Source organism: Ischnura elegans, chromosome 5 (assembly GCF_921293095.1).
Source record: "Ischnura elegans chromosome 5, ioIscEleg1.1, whole genome shotgun sequence".
NCBI classification, from domain to species: Eukaryota; Metazoa; Arthropoda; class Insecta; order Odonata; family Coenagrionidae; genus Ischnura; species Ischnura elegans.
Window position 1 is genome coordinate 78,015,143 of NC_060250.1, and position 16,149 is coordinate 78,031,291.

The 16,149-nt window shown below is 35.7% G+C and overlaps 1 protein-coding gene across 1 annotated transcript in view; it reads left to right on the plus strand.

Moving 5' to 3' along the window:
* The window catches only part of LOC124159096 (alkaline phosphatase, tissue-nonspecific isozyme-like), a 245,307-nt gene that overhangs the window by 192,966 nt on the left and 36,192 nt on the right, over positions 1 to 16,149 (plus strand). The window contains exons 4-5 of the mRNA XM_046534639.1: positions 4,144 to 4,318; positions 7,212 to 7,390. Of these exons, the coding sequence (XP_046390595.1) occupies positions 4,144 to 4,318; positions 7,212 to 7,390 (354 nt within the window). The remainder of the gene's footprint in view (positions 1 to 4,143; positions 4,319 to 7,211; positions 7,391 to 16,149) is intronic.

Genomic DNA, 16,149 nt, shown 5'->3' on the forward strand with positions numbered 1-16,149 from the left:
TTACGATCGATGAATATTCTGCTAGAACGAACTCCTTGAAGTATGGGTAGTTAGGAGTATGGGGCGAAAGAGGTAGGTACGAGGAAGAATTTGCTAAAGAGGAATGAAGTCAAGATGAATAGATCAAAATATTTATATATGTGGTGATATGAATCAAATGAATTTTATGTTATATGTAAAGCAGTAGGGAAACTATGATTTTTTTGGACTAGCATCTTCAAAATAATCTTTGAATCCATGGTTTTATGGAGTGAGTTATTTACAGGTTTTAGAGGTAAACAAATATTATATCGAATAGACACTCAGTTCCTTGTTCGTTAAAAATGCATTACTACAAAAAAGCGGAAAACGAAAGCTGCCAAATTCCACTCATTTATGCTGCAAAGCTAGCTGTCCGCATAAACTTAGAAGTGGAAGCTCATTTCGGTGCCGCACGACACACAAAATATTAAGCTTCATAACTTTCAAAAGATAAGGTTCATATAAAAAACCTTAATTTGAAAGCTATTCTCTATTTTAGATAATAACTACTAAAACAAAATTTTCACATATTAAAGCGCTACCTACTAGTTAAGTAATAATGTCAGAAAAGGCTGTTTGAAAAATCAAATTTTTCAGCAAACTAAAACTTCTAGAGTTTTAAACGGCACTACCACGCCTTAAACAGATCTTAAACACTTTTATACAACATGCGAGAACTAATACTTAAATATCAAGGAATTGATTTTTATATTTCAAAAACTAGGTAAAATCAGGCGGAAAAATAGGCAAAGTTATAATTTTACTTAATAAATACAGATTAAACTGGTGCGATATTGTATATGCCTGGGCGCTAAGGAAGCGTAACCAAGATCAATACGCTCATTACTTATTCCAATGGTACATAAGAAATATGCGTACTTGTGAGACTGGAAAAAAACGAGCAATTCATTTTCCCTGTGCTGCACAATCATAGCACGCTAATAAAAAAATGAGAACTGACACTTTGAGCAATAACTTCGGCGTAGTATAGCGGGTATAAGAAAACGAATGCAAGAAAGAGCTAAGGAGTGAGCTCAACACGTCTCATTCAATCGAATGACTCCATAAAAATATTTTATGAATTTTCGTTTCGCTAGTCAAAAACAGTGCATGAGAAGGAAAGGTGATGTAGCGCAAGCCATTTTTGTCACTGAAAAAAATAACTTCTTCTCTCTGGGGAATTTGATATTCCTAACGTGTCTGTGACACTCGGTGAAAGCTATCTGGTGGATAAATCCGCCTTTAAGTATACCGCTCATATCTTGCTACTACTGCCGAAATCTCACGGTGAAATTTCGCGTCGTGGAATATCCTAGGTATAGAAATAAGATGGAGTTGGTATCGATTTATCAGGCCCTTAAAGGTTTCACTACCCAAATGCTAAAGTGGATAGGTATGTTCACTTTTCCTGGCAGGAAATTTCATCTCGTAAAAACATAAGAACTCAACCTCATTCACGCTTTCAACGTAAAATCAACGATTTGAATCCTACAAGGGGGATTTTATAACACTTACCATATGCGGATTATTTATATTATGTGAAATACGCTGGGATAAATCACATATACAATATAAAAAAACTCCTACACAATGAATTAAGATAAATAGATATCAAACTAAACAGAAAACTACTGCTAGATACTAATCCTGGGCCTTCAATGCAATAAAAAAGTTTCAACAGATACGTCACACTACCGCTTTGCTATAAGAAAAAAATGACATATCAGTGCATATACTGAATCACTTTAAGCTCTAAGGATTCCTGTAATTAAAACAAAAACATCCGGGTTTAGGTATAGAAGTAGGTAGCTGATGTTAAATATGGATTGTCAAAACTATAAAATGACCAGTTCTTATTTGTTTAGATTTACAAAGCCACGACGGAAACTTTCTATCAAATAGAAGGAACGCCATCTGGATAAATTAAATCAAGAAATAGAGGTTTATTTTCTGAAGTTCTTGAGTCTCCATAGAGATAAAAACGTAGCGCATCCAGGGAATTTTGTGCAAAGGGATAGAGGGTAGATTTTGAAGGATTGACGAGAGGCTTGAGAACGAGTGTAGAGGTATACTGGGGATGAAAGAAGGCGAAGGGGTTGGCAGCAAGACTGGGAGAAAAATTGGGGATAAAATATATATGAAGCGAGGAACAAAAGAATTGATGGGAACGGAAGGGCATGGCGAGACTACGAGGTCGGGAAGGGAAAAGATTTCGGGGATTTTATTTCGTTATTTTTCCCCTTGCTTCCCCAATCTAACCCTCTCTCTCTCGTGTTGCTCCTTGAACCTCCCTTTCCCTTAGGAACTTTTTTCTTTCTTGCGCCCCAAACCTAATCGAATTTTTATCGGAACGAATAATGTATTCACGTTGGAATTTCACGTCTCCAACTCTGACGAGAGAAACTGTTCACCTTCCCTCCCTGCAGCCCCTTCTTATTTTCAAAACCTACTTTTCTCTTCCCTCGGTTGAAGTGGAGATGACAAAATATAGAATAAGTCATTGAAGGGACGTGAAGGTTTTGGAAAGCGAAAAGGTGCGAGAACAGAGATTGGAGGAGTATCAAACAAAACATAAAAAATGTATACGATTTCATCGCAGGAAGAAAAATGATATGTTGGAAGATTTTTGTTCGTTTTCATTCGCGATAAATAAAGGTGGTAAGCGATAATGGACTAGACTGTAAAGAGTGTTGACGGAAAAGAGATCAAATGAAACCGATTATCTCTTGCTCAAATTATTTTTTACATTTCTTCCTATTCTCCAGACGCGCCAAGGGTTATCTAAGGATACAAAAAATCGTCTTAAAATCAGGTATTTCCTCGAGTAAAATAGGGAGGGAAAGGTAGCCACGCATGTTTCCTCACGTGATTGTCTCAGAATTGAGGGCATGAGAATCCAAGGGGTACAAGTGATTTTTTTCTCAACAGAGATAGGTAAAGTTAATTGTTGGGAGAAATACACAAATATTGGTTGTCTAGGGATACGAGTGAGTCTCAGTTCTGTGCTGACATCGAGTGGAAAATCAGATGCACCATAAAAGTATCTAATCCATCTCGCTTGTTTTCCATAGCTAATTTCTGTACCTATAACAGTACTTAGAAAAAATAAATCACTTGTATCCCTTGGCTTCCAAACTACTCAATTATAAAAAGCGGGAAAGACAGCAGGTCTAATGCATCATATTAGTTATTATTAGAAAAAACACACACACCAATTGATCCACAGACTTGAAAGTAGTAGATAGTAGAGTGTTACTTTTACTTACAAGGTAAACTTTTCTCGGGATTCCCTCCGGGTTAATGTTTTTATATCGGCCAACGCTTCAAGTACCGTCTAAACATTAACCCGGTAGGAATCCCGAGAAAATTTTACCCACATTATTCGCTGGGAAAGCATTAAATCATAGGTAGTAGAGTGTTTGTTATCGGCGCCCGACAGCTTAGTCCACTTGCGGCATAGGGTAGGTTAGGTAAGGAGGGGAGGGGAGAAACCCAGCGTCGGATTAGCCCGCTCTTGATGAGAAGTGCCTAAGAGATTACAGATTTACGTCCCATACAACTGAGTGCTGTACTTTAAATGCCCTCACCAGGGATCGGGTGATTCCAGAAAAATCTCAATCACTTCCAGCATTCGAATTCGAGCCCAAAGGATGGTTGGCCAAAACTCAAGCCATCGCAAGATCCCGGTTTCGGATTTCAGTATCCTGGAAAATTTTTAGAATGTTATTGATTATATACATTATATACATGTTAAATAAATAATAAATTAAAATATATAAAAATTGAGCGCATGTTAATAACAGAATATTGAAAATGAAAAAATTAATTATGTTAGGTTCACTTACATATTTGAAAGAGCATGACCCAGATTTCATAACATAGTAACATCGTCAGGTAACTATGTTATGAAACCCAGGTCGTGCTTTTTCAGATTTATTACTGAACCTAACCAAGTTGATTTTTTTTTCATTTTCCATAATGGAAAGGTTATACACAGTTAAGACTGAAATCATTAGTTATATTATGATTGTAGAATGGCGTATGAGGCTCGATTGAGCAAGAAAAACAACAAGACAGCATGGAATGTTTCAATCCATTCAATATTTTCCCTCCTAATTACAGACGTACAACAACGACGCCCAGATAGGAGAGTCCTCGGCGTGTGCGACGGCCCTGCTCTGCGGCGTCAAGGCGAACTTCGAGACTGTTGGCCTCGACTCCAGGGGTCGCTTCGACAACTGCTTCTCCAGCTTCACTTCCCGAGTGCCCTCCCTTATTGACTGGGCCCAGCACGAAGGTGAGTCCGCCAGAGAATTTCATGCATCGGGTTATAATCGATATTAAACAGTTGGACAAGAATAACAATTATTAAGCTCTTTAATCTGTTGAAAAACGCAGCTTCCCTAAAAATTGATTTTTCCAAGTATCATTTTGCTACCGATGTCTTGTCTTTGATTACGACTCCGGCTCTTTGTTCAAATACTGGTAGAATAGGGTAATTAAAATCCTGTTAGACTCATCCTGTAAGTCAGGAGAGATGAGGACTTAGAAAATGTAAATGAATCTACGCAGTTAATCTGATATGTCAATCAGACCTGTCAATATATTTTTTTCAAAGTAATTCCAGTCAGTTTCAAAGAATTAACAGTAGAAACTCAGGGAAGAAGTATCTATACTTAAAACTTGTATAGACGCCGGTTTAGAGTGCTATTGGTTTCTATCGATTTAGCATATCCACATGTATACCATATGGTGCAAATAATTCAATTAATTTTAATTTATGGATTATTAGCGATTTCATTTGGGCCTTTATCAAAAAATTATTATAATTTTGAATGACATAAGGTTAATCATTGGCAGCAATTAAATGAACACCTTTTGACATTGGCAGCAAGAGAGTTCTAAGGGAGAGGACTGCTGGTGACGATTTGAATTCCACATGGGCTTTTTACTTCACTTTTTTGAGGGACATTAGAAAGAAAGCATGCAACAACAATGCACTATACAGTTAATTGCCGAGGAAACTGAAGGAATCGGCCACAAATTGCTGCTGTGTTGTTGCTCCTCCATGAATGCTGTAGAAAAAAAATCACTAGAGAATAATAATGCTATATTAAGAGATTTACCAACAAAAAATTTCTATTACATATTTAATGATTGCACAGTGCCTGTAATAAAAGTAAAATATTCATGCCACTCTTGAGAAGGTAAAGGTTCTAGGTAAAGGTCCTTCCTAAATTGCTATCAATCAGATCACCGTGAACCATTCATTCATGAAAAACAAGGGCTCCCCAAAAAAAAGAAAATGGTCAGAATGATCAAGAACCAACTCCATAAAGGCCTCAGAATCCCTTATGTCATTAATTTCGCCGTTTCTTATCCTTAAGAGTTATGAAATGGAAATTTCGCGTTTGAGAAAACAGGAAACTATGAATGTTTTGACGAAATAAACTAAGACGGAAATTGAGCTAGTAGGGGTCGGAAGAATTAAATTGGCCAAGAACTTCCTCCGCTGGAAAATCATGAAAAATTGAGAAGCTCTCAGGTTCATCCGGCAAAGGAAATTACGTATTTAAGTTACATCAACAGTCATAACTGCATCACGATTCGATCGAATGAATCTCACAAAACTGCGTTCAAAACTGAGAAATTTAGTTACAGCATTAGTACATAAGCTCCTTGACGCTCTTTTAACAAGAATAAACATTTGTTGATCATTTGCTGCCATTCTTTTAATGGAAACTTTGCAACTTGTTGCATTACTTTTGAAAATTTGGCCTTTTGAAGGTGCGCATATTTCAAGATGCTATATCATCTTGAAGTATGCGCATAAAAGTCGAATAATATTTAATGTATCCACATACAAAACCACAAGAACACCCCAATAGGGGCGTGGCGGGAAGGGACCAGTATATATCCTGAAAAAATGAACAATATAGTGCGTTGGCAGTTTGATTTGATTGCAGTCTAATATTTATTGAATTCCATCATTTTTCGGGAAAAAATCGATAAGAAAATCAAAAAAAGCATCTAACCATTCTGCGTGCAGAAGAGTTAGGAAAGTCTAAGTTAATTTTTCGAAAGGAAATAGCAACACAGACTTCTCAAAATGCTGGTAAAGGTGTAAAATTGGCAGATCATTTCTACTGAATTGTCTTATTTTGCATTTGATAGCGTAGATCACCTTGAAATTTTTATGCTGCTTACATTTGACTGGTGAACTTCTTTTCCGCGCATAAAGTTTAAAATATGATAAAAATGCTTGGATTTAAGTCTCAAATTTGAGAATCAAGTTAATATTGACAAGAATGTACAACACATGACCTCGAATTTCAAGTTCGAAATTCAATTTCATTTTTCGAAAATTTCCAGCCAATAGCTGCAGTCATAAACGAGTTTCCTATATACCGCATAAGAAAGAACTATTGACGGGGAACGATGTCCTGTAGCTGAAGGAATTCATTCATGCATAATGAATTTTGATAATCAGCATAGAAGGATACCTTATGGTAAGGAGCATTTTTCACGTAAAAACTACAAAATGATATAAATACAATTTTTTAAATTGCACCTTCACGGCGAAACCTAAATAATTCATTGATGGCCACGTACTTAAATAATTCTCAGCTTCTAAGGTTTGTCTCAGGCTTTGCTTGGCTCTTATTCCGAGACAACTTTCAGGTCCAACAATTTCATACGTCTTATTAATTCAACTTAAGGAAAAATAATACGTTGATCTTAAAATGACCTTTTCATCAACATTTCAAACAAAGTTTCATTAGTTTTTGATCCCACTGAAGCATAAATGGTATTCCTTAGATATATAATGAATAGTCGACATTGATAGATGGTTGAAAGTATGCAATGGCGAAATATCATTACGCCAGCTCTTAATGAATATTTATACATAGTCAACTATAATTCGAGGTCCGACGGAAGCAATATATTGAGGGAGATATTTTTCCATACGTAATTTTGCTTGAGTAGTTGCTTTACATGCTGCTGTCCTAACACCCCCTTCCTCACGCCTTTTTAGGCAGCTTGCGGGGTAGTATGTCGATGCAGATGTTGATGAATGTTTGCGAATCCTGCTCTTTTGTACGTTAAAATTCTAGTGAACGAATGAAAAAGGTCAGATTGTTACGAATTTGAATGCTTTTAATGATCGCTCCTACTCGTGTGTTTCCCAGGCAAGTCAACGGGCGTGGTGACGACAACCCGCGTGACGCACGGCACGCCAGCCGCGCTCTACGCCCACTCGGCGAGCAGATACTGGGAGGACGACGGCAAAGTTCCGCCGGGGGCAAGGCACGCGTGCAAGGACATCGCACGGCAATTCGTCGAGGACGAGCCCGGCAGGAACATCAACGTGAGTACGCCTCTAATATACAATATAGCTAGGTTAATTGGAGAAATTTACCCGTCGGGGATGTGTTTGACAATGAACGGAATAATTTCGATCGGTTATCATGATGAGCAGTTAATTAGATAGATGCCTTTATTCGGACGAAGTTGAGGCTTAAAGGTCCCCTCTTCCTTCTAATCCCACCGTTAACGTATTTTCATAAATAAATAAAGATAAATAATCACTTAAAATAGAAATATGTAGTAGATCACCAGGCCATCAACCGGAAGGTTCTGGGTTTGAGTCCCAGTCAGACCACTTTTTTACCCTGTATTTCTGTCTTTTTTCACCTAAAACAGCACTGTTGTCCTCTTCCTTTATCCGTTATGCATTCATATCCCTTTCTTTCTTACCCTATCAATTTATTTGCATGTTTGTGTTTATGGCGTTGTGTAAATGAATGAAGGAGTGCATTTACAATAGAAAAAATTACATTCAAAATGGAAAAATATGCATTTAAAATATTGAATGTTAGTGAAATATAATACAAGATAAAAAGTTATTAAGGATGACAGGTTAAAATTTTAGGAGAGGTAAAGAAAGTGATCCGAATTAGGATGTTTGGAGTTTTACATTTCGACGAGTCATTTCAAAGGCTTCTTTCCTTGATTTTTGCTAAACAAATTGTTTTTTTCACGACCAATTTTGTATTTGAAACTTTTAATTGCGTATTTGGATGCCCGGAAAAGCGGCGAAATATTATACAAAAAGTTATGCATCAGGCTTACCCGGACGGATGATTATTGGTTTTGGCGGTTTTGGCCCTCCAATAGTGGCCATACATTTATCAGATATGAAGTGAAACACTTTGCACTTTCCACATAAAAAATTTATTATACTAGAGTCAACATGTTTCGCTGCACTGCAGCATTATCAAGACTTGATAATGTTTGATTGATTGATATCAATCAATGAACAAGATTGATATCAGTCTTGATAATGCTGCAGTGCAGCGAAACATGTCGACTCTAGTTTAATAAATTTTTTATGTGGAAAGTGCAAAGTGTTTCACTTCATATCTCATAATGGATCTCCACAAAGTATCTGCCTAATCCATCCAATTCATAAATTTATCATTAATCTATGGATTAAAATAAAAGTAAAGATATGAAATCAAACTGAACATTTTTATAACAATCGGTTTTGATAAGTAGAACACTGTCAGAAGTGGACGAAACAAATTGGCCATTAGAGAACTGATAGTAGAGCAAATAATTATTAACTAAATACCACACTTTTTTGGGTTTGAAATAAGAAAACTTAAGATAAAATTTAGCGGCAAAAAGTATAAATATAAATTTATTACGGAAAGGAGAGAATATTGTTTTACGGTATTTTATGATTAATATTACTGGGTTAATTGAGCTATTTTCCATTTTCCCCATCATTCAAAGACCCTAGTCTCCCAGCTTTAATAAATGCATAATTAAAACATATTAGATTATTCCCATTCATTCCAGTGGACCCAGATTAAATTTAGCTCACCTCAAGTGAGACTTGATTCCCTTATGGCCCGTTAGGACATTCAAAGTGAAAGTCATCGGGAGATGCCAACTTTCACGAAGGGAGAATGACTGAGAATCTTCTTCTGACCTACTCAAAGCAAGGAATCCCTGTATTAACGAATTCCCCTCCTCGATGATGCAAAAAAAAAGACAGTTAAATTAAGAAGAAAAAAAATACGATCCACCCTCTGAAGGAAAGGGTTTTGCTAAGGTCGTTATCCCAGGCAACGCTTTACTGGGGGCTATAGGGAGAGGTCAAAGAAAGGTTGGTGTAGGAGGGGTGGGGTAACAGGAATGATGTTCCAGGGTCGGAAAGTTCCTCTAGTGAGAGGTGTCCGAAGGCCATCCTTTTCTCTTATCCGCGCAAGTGGGGGAGAATTCCTCATTAAATCTCCCCTTTGAGAAGAAGAAGGGGTGATACAATACTTCTTTTCTTTCATTATGTCTTCCTATTTTATTCCCAAATTCATTTCCCTCGCACTACTCGCTACGTCAGCCCTTAGGCTAAATGCAAAAATAAAGGAAAGAAATTGCCCCTCCTACATTTTCCCCCCTCAGGCTCTTTCTGAGAGTGAATTAGGGTGTGTAACGAATGCATTCACTGGAAATCAATTGCCTCCTGCGAAGAAGTTAAAGGACGTCCCGTAAGTTCGCCATAAGTTCTTCGGGTGAAGATAAAGAACTACGTGAAGAAAACCCCTCAGGTTAATAAATATTAATTGCGGGCAGAGAACCGCCGATGAAAGTGGGTCCCAAGCGAAGTAAGGTTAACTCGGGTCGGAAAAAGAAACGGGAGAATGTTTAAACCGCAGCATTCAAAGGCCCAGCTTTACGTTGTTCAGCCTAATATTAAAGCAATTATGCACACAATACCTTTTTTCTCTTTTCTGAAGTTTGGTCGCTGTTTTTAGGTAAAACACAGTATTCGTAATCAGTTAAAACACTGCTAATATTTGTTTTTCTTAGAACAAGATAAACGCGCTCAAGACTAGTTAAGATACAAGCTTTCCAATTATGTCGAAAACAATTTTCGTCATACGAAAGTTGACATGAGGATAGAATTAGACAAAAATTATTTAACCCATTACCGGCCGAGTAAAGAAATACTTGAAAATATATCATTTTTTCTTTTCAATTGACCTAATAACATGCTAAATAAGGTAAATTGAAAATATGGGCCTTCAAAAAAATTTGCTTATGGTAAAAAAAAAATGTTGCGTTTTCGCAACGTTGGCCGAATCCGGTATCTGTATGCAGTTATGCAAGCCGCATTACAATACATTGCCGCCTCATAGGAATATGCTGTTTTTACTGTCGGATATAATCCTATACCTTTTTATGCCACGTATATGACAAATATCGTCATATCGGATAAATAAAATCCTTAGATATTATGTTTCCAACGAGATGTTGCTGTTATTTGACCTAAATCCACTATAAAATAGACATGCTTTACGGTTTGAAAGAAATAAGTCAAAGCGAAATTTTTCTCAGAAGAGCATGTATTTCACATTTTTTCATTGACTTTAATTTTATCATTGCAGATTGAATTACAAAAATTAATGGCTAATTATGAAATACTCAAGCATTTTTGGTGCAATGGAACATAAAATTTCGTACATTCAAACATGGTTTGTCTTTTACACTGTTTCGGCAACTACTGAATTTTTTTTAACTCTCTGGCCAAATTCGTCCCTTCATGCTTCACGAATCCGCGATGAATTATATGGCCTAACTTTTTCTATGTTTATGGACGCGAATTGTATAGGGGTATGTCATCTACTGACTTATTCATTTCACTTTTTAGATGCGTCCCTGCTAGATACGATTTGGAGTCTACCAGTGAAATTTACTTCCGTTGCATAACCTGTACAATCTCCTGGCGTTAGTGCAAACGCTGTCCAGTAAGTTGATAAGCTAGGACCGTTTTTCCCCTGAATTTTAGTGCGGTAATTTTCATTTGCATTATCAAGTAGGTCCACACCTCCCATGTATTTACTATACTCCCCAATAACACGAATGGTATTTTCTTTTATTAACATAGAATATTATGTGAAATAATATTTTCTTTTTTTCTGCTGAAACTTTTCCCTGTGCCAAATGGAAGCGAAAAACTTGTATTGCTGTCTACAGGGACAATCTATTTATCATTCCATCGAACAATACTAAGACCTTGGGCTTTATCAAATGTTTGTTTTCATGTTCCTCTCGGTTTCACGTCGATGGTTTTATTATATTCTATCAGGCACTCCTCCGTTATACGTATTTACTCGTATTTTCACGGACGGCTCCATTGACAAATAATCCTTTTTCTTTCAAAACAATAAATAGTCTTCAAGATGAAAAGAAGTTATTGAAAAACATACGATGGTTCGAGGGATCAGGGATAATCTTGAGAAATTCCAGAATAACACTTGCTTCCAAGCCTAAATTTCGATAGAAGTAATTTTCTATCGCCTGGTTGAACCCTAAAACCGTCTGAATAACATAAGCACCAAAGTTAAAAGCAAAATCTAAAAGGCTTGTTTTAAAAGAACATTTATGCACTGTAGTGACCAAAGTAAGGTACCATTTGCTCATTATTTCAAAATTTATGCGCAAATATTCCGAATTGTAATAATTTTTCAAGTCTCAAATTGAGGTCATAATTTACAAATCTGTCATTTTTGTCCAGACAGGAATTGTCTGATAAGTGTAGATTATTTTTTATTAATCTAAATATGTTTTGGTTCAATCATTGCCGAACCATATCTACGCCTTATCGTCTTCATTCACCCAATATCCTCTTGTGGCAGTCGGTGATATCGCTGAATCGTGAAGTAAGGAAGGACTAATTCGGATTGAAAGTACAAAGTTGTGTGTTCCATTGCACCCGAAATGCTTTCATGTAATTCATAAATAGTCATTATTTGTTGTAATTCAATCTGCTGTGATAAAAATGTCAATTAAAAACTGGAAAATACGTTATCTTCTGTAAAAATATTCACTTTGACTCATTTCTTTCAAGCCGTAATGCATCTCTATTTTATATTGGATTTAGGTAAAATAATGCAGCATCTCATTGGAAATATAATATCTAAGAATTTTAATTATCAAATATAACGATATCTGTCAAATACGAGGCATAAAAATGCGTAGGATTATATCTGACAGTAAAATCGGCATATTCCTACGAGACGGAAATATGTAGTAATGCCGGTTGCATAACTGCCTATAGATATCGGATTCGGCCAACGTTGCGAAAACGCAACATTATTTTCCGGATCTGATTTTCGCATAATGTTGACTCTCTGACGAAATATAAGCTCTAGTATCTGTTAATTGAAATTTCTACGTCCACATGGACGAATAAAAAACTTAATAAAGGGAATAGTTACTCTTAGGAAAAATTATTTATCTTGCTTAACAGGAGACTCGAAAATTGACACATATTGAGTATTTTTATAAATATCGAAATACTTATTAATTGTCATTATAATCTCACTATAAATCAGTTTAAACTTATTTTTATCGAAAAAAGCGAATTCTAAATTAATAAAATTCAATTGAAACATTTTTTTTGCATTTCTCAATAATGTTGCGTTTTCGCAACGTTGGCCGTAAATGGGTTAAAGACGAGCGTCTCGATTAATATCAATGAAAATCACACTTCGCTCAAAAATCAATATCACATTTCTCACTTGAAAGACTTGACTGGCAGTAGACTACGCAGCTATGACATCTATGTACTTATTTTCCTTGGCAACTGTGGTTATGTCATACCACACAACAGAGAATTAAATATTTTGTAATCAACACCTATTCAGCGGGATATCATTGGGAACTAATGTTTTGTTCTAGAGAACAAGATAAACGCGTGCATTATCCTCAACAATAAAAGTTAAACTGATGGAAGCTAAAGATAAAATTGGGAAAGTAAATGTCACGGTTTATGCTCAAAGGAATCACCTTTAATATTACGAATAAAATTTCCACATTTTTATCTGGAGGAAATTGTTCTGCATTGGCGCGTAAGGTATTTTTATTCATCCATTAATATCTAATTTATTAAGGGGGTACGTCACCAGAAACTATATTCACATGAACACCAGAATTTACTCCAAATTCTTACTTTGCTCCGAAAGTTTGAACGACTTTTCCACATTGGCGAGATGAGGAGCCCCATTTCATTAATGTAATGCCAGGAAACGCATTTGCATAAAACGAGTCAACTATTCAGAGTCTAGATACTTTAAGGAAAACTTATAATACTCCTGCATAACTAACCGGAATAAAAGGGCACTTTACAGTTAAGGCTTTCACTCAATAAGCATTGGTTGCGGGGTATGGCGGGAAATAAAATTAATGCTTGGTTCCTCCTCAGTCAACTATCGTGCCATTCTTCGAGGCAAGACAGAAGAGTTAATCCTAACTTACATATATAACAATGCTTAGCATAGGATATTTACCGAAATAGAACATTCAAGAAAAGTTGGGATATTATGGAATGCAATGCAATGTGAAATATTAATAACAAGGCTGAATATACTGAATGCCCAGAATTCATATAGTTTTGATTAGTTATATTTGAGAGACGGGATAAAAACTCCGATGACTTCTACCGTTAATAAATTATCACGGAAAATTGGTGCATCAATAGGATCACAGGAGTTGGATTGTAAAGGTATTGACTCCAATTATCCATTATTTGCGGCTGTGATACGGTTGATGATGTTGTTAGGGTTCATAAGGAAAATAAATGAAAAATTCCATCTCTAAGCCAAAAAGCACCGTCTTAAAGGCTTTCATTCCATGAATTCCAAACGCGAGTTGAGGAAAAAAAATATAAGAAACCTGGTGGTATGCTTTCATCTTAAGTTGCTAACTAATTGGGAGATCATAATTGAGTATTATAAGAAAATTTTCATTCTATGACTTTTCTCAGAGCTCTTTCGACGTTAGCCCATTCTGTAAAGGCATAACCGTCAAAAGCATTCCACTGAGTGGCTGTATAAGCCTCCGCATTTTTATAAATTGCTGTAAACCACTTATTAAGGAGAATTTGAAAATTTGGTTATAAATTCCCTAAAATCCTCCACTGATTTAAAACCGTTAATTATTGAAAATAAAAAGCAACAAAGACTTCTGTTTGCAAACTATACAACAAAAAACTAATTTCAATACTTAAAATAGGTCATTTAACTATCCACCAACTTTTTTTCTCCCTCTAAAATTAATAAAGGCGATTACATCCATTTAAGATAGGTTTGACAGCCGATTAAGATATCTAACAGCAAGTTAGGAGAGTATTCAAAGTGATGAACTAACACAGGCACATTTCTTTTCGAGAATAATATTTTTTTAATCCTACAAACGTCTAAAATTCACCCATTATTTGTCCTCCTACTGCCAACTCTTGTCACACACTGCAAGCCAACGTATTTGCCCGATAAAGTTTGATGACTGGGTTCCAAAATTTCTCCATATTAATGAGTAATCTCAAACTTCTATGTATCGCTCCACCTTTTATAGTAAAGTATATTCAATAGATGGTCTTAATCATTTTCGATCGTTCAAAATACGAAATTATAGTAGATGAATGTAGCATAGCAAACATTGGAGTTAAGTAATACTGGAAGTTATTCATTAAATAGTGATGGATGGGGATAAAAATATCACATTAATATGAATAAAGAGATACTTGAAGATAATAAATACATGAAGCATCTCGAAATTATGAGAATTTTGGAAGATTCAGATAGAGAAACTTTCACGGATAGGAAGTAAAATTGTTATAGCGGGTATTTCATTTCAGTATTTGTTTGTGAAGTAGTAAGAAGTCGTAGTAGGAACACATGCATTAAAATGACAAAAGGGCGTATTTTAAGTTGTTTAGACGTTAAACACGTTATTTATATGTTAATTTATGAATAAATGGTGGAGAAACTGAAAGCGATTGAATATTAATCCGTAGAAAGACGGTAGAATGAGTAAATCTGTTCACTAACTCTCATATTCATTTATGAAAAAGTAAGAAAAAGGGATTAAAACCAAGAGAATTGGGAAATTAAAGGGTGTTGCCTAGTAGTAAATGATATGTCATACTCGATTAAAATCGAGTTTTAATATTGAAAGACCGAGATTATCTACATCGGAATATGATCTTCGATTTTCGATTCAAACAATACTTTTCAACTTCGACCCCGATCTTTTCGTTTGACTCCAGCAGCGTCACTATTGGCCGAAGATGACGTCATCTGTCCTATGTGAAAGACTTCTCTGAGGCCGGTAATATTGGAAAGGGGTGACTGATGATAAAGAAAGCACCTCATACTGCTGAATTTTTATTTTAAATTTTAGAGAATCCTTACGGTTCCAATGGGTGATCCCATAACTTTGATTTTCGTGTATTTACAAACTTTAACTACTAATAATTCAAGTACGTATGTATCCTATGCAGATACTTTTCTACTACTCAAAAGGGTGTTTTGAGTGCTTTTTGAATGAATATTAAATATATTGTTGTACAAACGTTTTTTTTTAAAGAATGGTCGTTGTCTTTCGGTAAATCGAACTTTTGGCTCAAATTTCGATTTTGTTGAAAAGTCGAACATTTCATTTCGCTTTAAAATCGATTTCGAAAAAATGATTTCGACCGAGTTTTTCCATTAGTAAAGCCTGCATGAATCCTGAATTTAATTAATTTAAGGAATATTGATAAATGGCGAGAAAATTCAGAATGGAAACATTTAAAGCGATAGAAAATGTAGGCAGATTATGTAAGATATATCTTATATGAGTGGGTGAGAAGCCATGAGGTTCAAGTGATTTTTTTTCTACACAGAGTTAGGTGCATAAATTACTTTTAGAAAAAAAGCGAGATGAATTAGATGTTTGATATAGTGTATTGATTTTCCACTCGCTGTCAGCACAGAGCAAAGACTCACTCGTATCCCTTGGCAACCAATGATTGTGTATTTCTTCTAACAATTAACTTTACCCATCTCCGTTGAGAAAAAAATCACTTGTATCCTTTAGCTTCTCAATCCCTCATATATCTTTCTCCGGCACGTATTTACGGAGAAATGGGAAATTAGGGTAGGAAAAATATTACGAGCGATATGAAATAAGTGGGTGGTATGGGCAATGATCGATCTTTTGGCTCAAATGTCGACGTTTTCTAAAAAGTTGATCTTTTCATATTGATTAAAAATCTATTTAGACCGACATTTTTCGCTT